The 10,493-nt window shown below is 40.8% G+C and overlaps 1 protein-coding gene across 2 annotated transcripts in view; it reads right to left on the reverse strand.

The window, feature by feature from the left end:
- The window catches only part of NSUN2 (NOP2/Sun RNA methyltransferase family member 2), a 51,451-nt gene that overhangs the window by 20,092 nt on the left and 20,866 nt on the right, over positions 1-10,493 (reverse strand). For both annotated transcript variants that reach the window (XM_019520988.1, XM_019520979.1), the window contains 4 exons: positions 9,249-9,441; positions 7,364-7,438; positions 5,010-5,140; positions 1,528-1,601 (listed from right to left, as the gene is read on the reverse strand). In XM_019520988.1, coding sequence (XP_019376533.1) covers positions 1,528-1,601; positions 5,010-5,140; positions 7,364-7,438; positions 9,249-9,441 — 473 coding nt within the window. The remainder of the gene's footprint in view (positions 1-1,527; positions 1,602-5,009; positions 5,141-7,363; positions 7,439-9,248; positions 9,442-10,493) is intronic.

Consider the following 10,493-nt stretch of genomic DNA (forward strand, 5'->3'; position numbering starts at 1 on the left):
ACTGGTTATTGTTTAAGGCAACATAATGCCAACAGATGATAGTTTGGGCATAACAGTTGCCCAGCTGCCATAAAAAGGAAATAACTTAAAAGAAATAAGATGAACCCCTTATAACTTTCAAAGATTCTTTAAACCTACAGTAAATATCTAAAAAATTTTCAGAACTGTATACACTTCCGGACAACAATGCAGCACAGTTGAACTAAACTACAAACATTGGGTCAGAATGTACTGCCAAGAACAGTGCAAATGAACTAGGAGTAGCAGCTGGCCCACACCCTATCTTTCTCGGTCCTGTGGTACAAGGCATGAAGTTAGTGTGGTGTATGCATGGACCAAATCAGACATGGCTGGAAAAAATTCTCCAGTCTCAGGCAGTGGAACAGATGCTCACCCACAACAGATGCACACAGGACAGACAGTCAAAGAAAGGTAACATTCTTGCCATTATGGCCAATGTTACAGCTGAGGTATACTTGTATGCCAGGCATTTAGCAAGCAAAAAGAAATGCTACATATTTGTAAGGATGTCAAGGTAATACTTCTGCAAAAACTCTCTTCTTTTCCATGACTTGCACTTAATTATTTCTTTCTTTCAGATCACACATGTTTTTATCACAACAAAAAACAAAATAGAACTGAGGGGAATTTTTTTCAATGGATCTTAATTTTGCCAAAAGGGGCAGTTTCAGTCATTCTGGAAGCAAATTATTCCTGGGTAGTTTAGACTGGTAAATATTTCTGTAACTGCATGCACAAGAGTGCCAGAGTGAAAGACATTCATTTTATCCAAGACTTCAAGGATTAGGACCCAGATCCAGTGCTCTCCTCCATTTTAGGTTGTGGGTTCATAATACCTCATCTGCAAGGAGAGAGGCCTAACCACTAAGCTATAAAGGAGCTTTCAATTTCTTTTGCTGATACTGTTCTACTTTGTAGAGATAGAAAGAACATTTAATGGAGCAGGAAATGGAGCCTCCCAGAAGAATGCTTAACCACCAGGCTACAAATTCACTGTCACTCTCTCTCAATAAGTTTTTAAGCATCTTACACAAAGTGAAAGAACTCCAGCAAAAGGTACCGAGAGAGACACCACAGAATATCCCATCGCAGTTGGTCTCCAAACCCAGGCTTAAGGGCAAAAACCTTTTTGATGCTGCCCAGGGAAATCAGAATCAAAACTGAGGTTGAAAGCAAGATGAAGACATGATGTTTTCTACAGCATGATGCTTTCACATCATTGTTGCCCACGGACCACCAAAGGTCCACTGCCTTCCAGAATGGTAGTTAGGACTCTTACTGAATAGGTGGATGATTTCAGTTCCAATTCACGACAGGATTCTGAATCAAAGTTGCACTGCCAGAGACTTATGAAGAAATATATGATGTGAAAAACAAACATTTAAAAAGCAACTCTTGCAAGACATGTTTACTACAATTTTTGGACTTCTTGCCCAATTTGTATACCCAAAAGACAGACCAAGAATGAGATTATGGTGCACATCTTTACAGAAACAATAGGAATACCTTCCACTGTGTAATTCCTGGCATCCATTTCAAACCTGGCAACTCAGAAGAGACATCAGCAAGCTCTAAGGCACCTAAAAAGCCAAAAACGTAAATGAAAATTAAGTGATTGTAAAAATATGAAGTGCTGAGAATTTGTTTAAATCGGCTCATGTAGAATGTTTCCAAATGTGATTTTCTAGAAATTATACACCAAGCTAATATGGTGTTTGTTTATTTTTATTTCAAGAAGCTTCAAAACAAGTACCAAATCTAAATTACTAAATATTATGTCCAACTTTTTATATTTCTGGTAAGCTCTTTAAAGAAATTTGCTGACCTTATAGATGGTGAGTAAAGGCTGAAAAGTCAGTGTTACAGTAACATTAAACACTGGGAATAAGAGGAATGATACTCAATAAATTAGGATAACAACAAACATCAGTCTTTTTGTTCGTTAATAGGTAGATTGCTTGGACCAATGAAATCATTCTCTTCGAAGTTATTTTACCTCTGCAGTGACAGTTAAAAATAATGTGGCATATACTACTGCTTTATGGTCTGTTATCTCAAGTGAGAAAAAAAAAAATCAAAGCTTAATTAGAAAGAAGAGGGAGAACAAAGAAGAACTCTTGGCTAATGAGATAAAATGCTAATTTTCAGTCATGATAGGCCAGAAGTCATCATGCCTTAAATCTAGGGGTTTGCTAGCCAACAGTTCATCAACAGAACAGCATTACCAATATGGAACTCATTAATTCGTAAGAAATTTCAAGATGTCCTGAATATGAAAGGAACTTTTTATTATTACTGAGTTGTGTTAAATGAATAATAGTCCTTTAAAATAACACCTGTCCAATTTTTAAATTATAGGAACTCCTAAAAGAACAAGTAAAAGATTAAAGTTATTTTTCATTATTGATTCCACTTGTTTGCTTTGTGCACTCTACAGCACTCTTTCAGTTTGTTTTCCATAGTCAGTCACCTCTCACGTGTGCAGATATTACACAAAAATCTGAAGGAATTTTTTTTTTAAATTTAAAAAAGAAGGTAGAACCACAAAAAAAATCATTATGAGGATTGACAGACAAGGGTAAAATCTAAAACTTGTTTTTCAAAGCTGATTTATTTCAAACTGGTGTCCCTTTGATATTTCTGACTGCATACAGCAAGCTTAAAAAACGTGAGCATAAACTAGTGGTTCTCAGGCTTCTTAGACTCAAGGAACCCCTCAGAAAATGTCAGCTCTTAGTTTTCATTTGCTTTTTTTTTTGGTAGTCAAAAAGAGATCAATTCTGTTGCAAAGAACTCAGATCACAAAAGGTCAGAATGTTTTTGACATTATGGACTCCTTTTTGAAATCTCTGGGTTTATCTTGTGAACCGTGTACGTGTTTGCACCTCAACAGTGCTAACATTGTGCAGCACCCCATGGTGCCATGGAAATGTGGCTGCAGTTTTATGCCAGTAAGTTTCATACAATCATATGACTGGAAATAATATGCCTGGTGCTGTCCACAGAAGCAAACATAAGCAGTCATGTCTGTATAAAAGTATCTCCGGTACTGATATAGGACAAGACTGTATGAATACAAGTCTAAAGGTCAAATCAGGGATGGGCAATTATTTCAGCTGTTGGGCCACTTAATGAGTTTGAGAGTTGTAGAAGGCCACACAAAATCTTTCAGAAGATATCATTTAAAAAAGTTACAGACAAAAAGCAAATCATGTACTAAAAATTAAACTTCTCTCTAAAATATTAAAACATTTCAAAAAATATTTTGTCCCAATTTATGATTTTGTGAGTAATATATATAGAAGTGATTGTGTAACAGCTCAAAATAAAATCTCTCTCTTGTATATTGTGTCTGTATGGGGGGTGAGGGGATATATGGGTGGGTATGTGAATGTGGCAGGGGGGAGCTGGCTGGCAGCAGGGAGAGGGAGGGAGGGGGTGTTTAGGGGGTGCATGCAGCAGAACTAATTCGGGTTGTGTGGTGTGGTCTGCCCCATGATCCGGCCTGTGGCTGCTCCTGCCTACAGCTGCCCCATGCCCGCTGACAGCACTACAGTGGGCCCAGCCAGCACGCACAGCTTCTCACTGCTGCTGCAGTCTTTTGGGTATTACTCATCTTCCCCAGCCTCCAGCAGTTTCTACTAATCCTCCAGCTGTGCTGCTTCAGGCAGGGAAGTGACATTAGCCATGGGGACATGTGCCAGGTATCACACGCCCAGCCAAGCAAGAGGGAAGCTGCAGCTAGGCAGCTCCTGCCCCAGCACATGGAGCTCCAGGTCTATGTCCCAGTCCCCTTCCACCTACCCAGTGCAACAAGCAGCCACCTGCGGGCAGCTGAGTGGGTGAAAAGCGGCTGCCAACTGGCTGGCTCCCAGCTGGAACTTCCCCCACCCCCCAACCCTGACCTGGCTGAGTACGTGGTGCCTGGCACGCATCACCATGGTTGTTACCACTTCCCTGCATTACCAACTGCCTGGAATGGTGCAGGAGAAACAGAAGCAGGAGAAGCTGCGGGAGGTGGGGAAAGCCAAGCAGTACCCAGGCAGCTGCAGCAGCACTGGGAGCAACCCTGCCAAGAAGTTGTGCACACTGGCCAGGACGGTGCAGTCAATGGGTGCAGGATGTCCTGGGCAGGAGTGGGTGGGGCTTGGCCCTATACAGAGCACCATGGGGGCAGCTGCAGGATAGATACAGTCAATTGGATCTGGCCCACGGGCTGCATTTTGCCCACCCCAGGTTAAGACTAACACTCCTCTTAGCTGATTTAAAACAGGAAAGGGAGCAGCTCTACAGAAGCATGCATCAGCTGTAAAGATCTAGTTGCTGGACAACTGTCTATGATCTAACCTCATTGCCTGGCATATAATATCCCTCAAATAAGTCTAGGTTACTTATTATTAACTTGCTAGAACCAATCATTCTTTCATCCTGGCACTGGGGGAAAGTATGGACCAAGAAGCACTGTTTCACAGCTCTGCAGTTTAAGCAGGCTGCTGTCTTATTCTGATATATTCACAGCAGCATAAGACCATGCTCCCCACAGCTGTGCTTAAGGCAGTCACAAGCAGTGTAAAGGTGACAAACCTCAGAATCAGCCAATGCCAGCCAACTTTAACAGTGGGGTTCTGAGTATTAAGAGGGCATATTCTTATTCAATTGTTAGGCTCTGTGTGTTGCATGCTTTTTACAGTAACAAAAACAAATATTTACTTCTGTTCATGCTGAAGAACAAACACAGCTGTCTGAAAGTATCTTGTGCACCTTGTTGGCAGAACTGTTTAAGATGCAAGTTGCATTTGTACAAATCCACGGTGGCAACAGAAGCAAATAGCACATCTTCCCATGTGCCTTCTGAAAGCATCACCTGTCCTGTGACCAGCTGGCCCTAGACTACCCTAACTCAGGGCAATTCCCCCTATTGTGTAAGTTATAGAGGTTTTACTTCATTTTTCTATTAAATATTTAACCAAGAGAGCTCACAGTCTCACCTTGACTTTTCTCCAGCAGAGAGGTGATGACAGCTTCATTTTCAACAGGATTCAGTGAACATGTAGAATAAACCATCCTGCCACCTTCTGCCAGCTGTTCAACACCACGGGTTGCAATTCTTAACTGCAACCTAACAGAAAATTCTTGGTCAAACCAGATACCATGCAAGAACCAGCCAGATTCCCATAATTCTTGTAGAAAACATGCTGTCTAGAGCTGAAACTCTCCTGAAACATCGTAGCTAACTCTGGATGTGTCTATACTGCAAGTTAAATTTAGTTCTGGGCAGGGTAAATAAACCCATGCTGAGCTCTCTACTGCTGCTGCTAGAATGTACCTAACCCAGCTAATTTAATATATTTAACATTTCCTCACTCCTCCTAAAATGCCCAATTTCAGATCATTTTAATGTAAGCAGTCTAGCTTCTGCCTCAGTAATTCTAGCATTCAAATTAACAGTAACCTGAATACTACTAGAAACAGAAACAGTACAGTTCAAGCAAGATGCTGGATTGAAAGTGTATAACCATTCCCACACACCTACAGTAAACCTAGTCTTCTGCATTCTAGAATATTTTTGCTTTAAATGTGTTTCCAGTGGCCCAGACACACACATCAGCAGTGATCCTGGTTTTCTCTGATAAAAAACCCGCAAATTCTCTGATAAAAACCACAAAATCCATGATTAAAATAAGAGGCCCTCTACAGCCCCCACAGACCTGCTGGTGCCCCTCACTCCCCCCTTACAGCCACCCCTGTCTTGCTGGTGCCCCCTGCCCTGCCAGAAGGGGTACCCAGCTGCCAGGGCTATGGGGCCACAGCCCCTGTGCCACTTCCCCTGCTGCCCCCGTGCACAGGGGATGTGTCACCATGGCAGCGCAGAACTCACAGCAGCAAGGAGATCCCTGTGTGGCTCCACTGTTCCCTACAGTGCAGGGTTGCACACACCGGGCTGTGGACACCCTGGGGGAGGGCAGCAGGGCAGGAGCTTGAGCCCACCCCCTCTCCAATCTGGGGGGTGCAGGTACCCCCTGGCCCTCGGGAGTGGGCATGGCAGTGGGGAGCCAGCACCACCCCCACCCCCTGAATGAGCTGCTTGTGGCTCTGCCATGCTTCCCGCCAGGGCCTTGTGGCCATGCATTGCAGCCCCAAGCCCCATGCACTGCCTGGCTGGGCAGCAGGTTCAGCCCCAATCCCAGCCCCGCCCAACTCCCCTTCTCCTCACGGGGGCCTCAATCCCCCCAGCTTACCTATGGGAGCTGCTCTCCAGGCTGCCTGGGGCTATGTGCATTGTGCCCCCTGAGTGACTGCCCTCCTCCCACTCCCTCCCAGGCCCCTGCAAGCTGGAACTCTGCCAGCCTGCAGAGAGCTCATTACAAAAAAAAAAAAAAATCAACAGGTTTCTCTGCTAAAATGACAAATCCGCATTTTACTGTGGTAAGTGGGGAAATCCATGTTTTACTGTTTTTCCGTAGGAAACGGAAAATCTGGATCCCTGCACATCAGCTACCTAGTCACACTAGAAAACAAACATGACTATCCAGTTGGACTAAGTTATCTTCCTCAAAACAGGGAAAACAGCAGCAATCTGTCATGTTGAAAAACATGTGAGAATACATCTGCACAAAGGCAGGCTGTACATGACCAGCCACATCTAAATAATTGTGAAGGGTTTACTACATCAAAATAATTTTATATCTCAACATTCAGAATTGATAATGCTCAATTTCTTAAAAGATTACAATTTACCAGAGAGACTTCAATTTAGTTTTAAAATGACTTATTGAACATTGGCTATCAAGCTGCAATGTCAAACACTCCCACCCACATTTGTTATTTTACTGCAATAGATGGGACGTCAAATCACTTAGATTAAGACAAACCTGTGATTCATATTTCAGTACCAATACCAACACAAGGATTCCACCAATATTCACGTTTGATACTCTGGATTTTGCTTGGGTTTTAGTATACAAAACAGCTACTGCCATTCAAGCATGCACTCTTGCCCATGGCTTCCAAATCCCCTCCTCTCCCACCTGTCCCCATGCTTAGCAACCACAACCTAGTTCCCCAATAATTCTGTACATTTAGATTCATAAGTCAATGAATACTGATACCTGTTTGGTATCATATAAGAATACAAACGAAGTCTGGATTCACCCTATCCTTACTGTAGCCTAATTTCAAATCTGAACAATCATCCCATTCCCAGAAGAAAGTACAAGAATATTAGCTCTTCACTGAAGAAAGAAGCGGCAGTATTATATAACTTGTATTTCATCACACTGCTATGTTAAAGAATTATTCTTTTCCCCCCAAACAGATACAAGGATTATAATACGCCTTTTACCCATGCAACTGCAAGCTATTTTGCGTTGTCCATTTTTTCCACACATCAATGTTTTTTCTCATGGTTCCATCTCCACTGCAATAGAAGTTTGCATGTTAATTCATATGCAAAATATTAAATTTATCATCTACCTTTGGTTATCTCCTTAAAATACTTCTAATTGCATTTCTCTGTTTTTAAGTCAAAGAGGCTAACCACAGGGGATTCTATTTAAAAAGGGCCCTAAGCCTCTTAAAGGCCTTATTCTAGCATCTAGCATTAACCGCTATGACAGTGGAATAAGATTCAGCTAGCACTTGGCATTTCCACTAAAATCTGAGAAAGTTGAGTTAGAATTATTTGTAATTATTCCATTAGAGAGTAAAGAACCACAATATAAAAAACTTACTGGGATTTAACAGTTAGAAGGCATGACTAGGTTTGTTTTTGTTTTGGGGGTTCTTCTGTTTATTTTTAGGAAGCCATACACTTCATTCTTAAAAAGAATACAGCAAAATAATCAAGTATTTCATTACTAGTATATTAAGACCCAACTCTTCAGTCACTTCAGTTGGCTAGTTCTGAACACACGTGCAAACCTGCACTAAAGGATTTGCAATCCAATTTCTATCTTATGCCGAGATATAATCTTACCAGCTGCTCACTTAAACACATACTTTGTTGTCTACCCTGAGCAAGACCAACAGTTTAACTCTTATGTCTGAGCAACAGGAGAAAGTCAGGAGGGAAATAATATACAATAAAATCTCAAGAGACATGGGGACTACTAAATAAAACAATTCACTGTCCATCTTCTTTAAGACAGGTAAATAAGCGTTTGGCAACCAATCAAAATATAACACAAAAATCAGCCAGAGAACAACAGTCCCTTTGAACAATTTCAAATACAAGGACAAAGTGAGCAGGTGTTAACAGAAGTAATTCCACTCTGAAAGAGGCTCGTGGCATTAGCACCTTCTTTTTTTAGATTACTCCAATTCATTTTTACATTTCAATTCCTTTCACTCAACAAGAACAAAAGACAGCTGAGACAGAGGAATGGGACTCTACTCCGGTTCATATACTACAAACAAAATTGGCAGTATGGACATAAATTTACGTTTACAGCATTTAAAGTTTTGCCAAAATAAGCTCTTCATAGAAGAATCTATGAAAAATAACTTAAAAATGTTTAATAAAGCCTTACACTATTTTAAGGAACTATTGCAGCACCAAGACCCCAACTATGAACAAGTGAAATAAACTTAACTGAATCTTCATTTCATGGGTAATATAACCATAAGTTATAGTTGCACTGGATTACAAAAACTGTACTTGTCAATAATCTAAGGCATAAAGGAAAACAGGCATGTGTTTATGTTTTAGAAGTCCTGTAATGATGACTGAACTGGGAAGAACTGTTGGACTTTCAGATTCCATGCCACATTGACAGAGTTGGAAGAAAGGTTTGCTTTTAAAATCAAGTAGCTTTAACACCAAAAATCAGTGCAATGATAATAAAGGAACTCCAAAATGCAAAGTTTGGAAAATTACATTTTAGACCGAAGAGCACTTTAATGCTCTAAAAGAAATTACACATACATACAATTCTATTTGTTTCTGTTAATCCCCAAACTACAAGGATAAAAAAAAATGTCTAGCAGACTTCTGACATCTCTCTGCACACATCTTGATCCATTAAGTGAAGCTAAGTACAAACAGGAGTGAGGCAAAATGTGCTTTTCTTAATCCCCTTGCATAATCTGATTTAAAAGAAGAAAGAGCATGTTTGAAAATCCCTATGTTTGAACCCTGCCTCGTTAAGCAGAAAAAGCAACAAATCAACAGTAAGTTTATGTTGCAAATAATACAATTTTTTTTGCATAAAATAGTAAACACAAGATACCTGCAGGGAACATCACATAATATCCTGTCATAGAAAAGGATTTCCTTTTTCCCATTAACATCCATTTGTAGATTAGGAATGCTGGAGGCATCATGATTCACCACCATGATGCAAGGGCTGTTTAACCTCTTAGCTTGATGAACCAGCAAATAGCAGCGCTTGTTGTCAACATCATTAGCAATTACAAATCCCTCTGGGGATAGAACACATAAAATTCACAGGTTAAAATAGAAACAGCTGCATCTTCCATTATAATACAGGAGTTCATATCAAGGCAATCCACTGAAAAGATACAACAAAAATAGGTATTCAGAGGCCAAAAAAGGAGGATTATTTTATGCCTTACAATTCATTAAATATATTGTTTGCTCTCTTTTTCTTTTGGTTGCATAAACTGTTTGCCTCTTTCTAGAGACTTCCATGGAGATCAGTATTTATTTCTATAGGTTGAAATGTTAAGCTGTGTCAAAATAATCCCTATAAAACCAAAAAAAAAAAAAAAAAAAAGCACCTCTGAAGGGTGGAGTGGTCTGTTAAAGACAGAAACAATAAATTCTGGTGCTATGCAGCTGAAATAAAAGACTACACAGACCTTTAGCACAGAGACAGTATGATCTAACCCCTGGCAAAAAAGGCAAAACTTCTCTGCTGGAAAACAGCTTGCAAGCAGCCAAACAGAATACCCCATACGATTTACTGTCTACAGCAGTGGTTCCCAACCTTTTTTTGCCATGACCCACTGCTAGAAGCAGAGTGCAGCAGTGGTGGTGGCCCAGAAAAGCTCCCGGCATGCGGCACAGCTCAACCTTTGTGTGCGGTGCTGCCGGCATTGCCCCCACAACCCTCGTTTGGGTCACAACCTGAGGTTGGGAACCACTGGTCTACAGGCATCAGAATGAAGATAAGCATTTTGAAGTTAAAAAATAAAAAAATAAAAGGAGGGTGGGTTCTTAAAGTGAAGGATTGGTGCAATTTAATCTAGCATCTATAGGAGAGCACTAAAACGAGCTAGCAAGGTCCTATCCACAAAGCTCAGACTAATTAAACAAACAAACAAAAAATCTAATCAGGTTTAATGTTACCACAACTCCTCTGCAAGTGTATAATCCACATCTCCTCTTTGAGCCACTAAGTTTTAAAGACAACCTGCAGGTAACTTTAACAAGCAAATAGTTGGATGTGTGCCACGATGCCTCAAAGTAGAAGCCGATTAAAGAGGTCATTTAAAAGTCTGAGCTTTGTGGA

The sequence above is a fragment of the Gavialis gangeticus genome, unplaced genomic scaffold (assembly GCF_001723915.1).
Source record: "Gavialis gangeticus isolate Ggan-Ray unplaced genomic scaffold, GavGan_comp1, whole genome shotgun sequence".
In the NCBI taxonomy this organism is placed as follows: domain Eukaryota; kingdom Metazoa; phylum Chordata; order Crocodylia; family Gavialidae; genus Gavialis; species Gavialis gangeticus.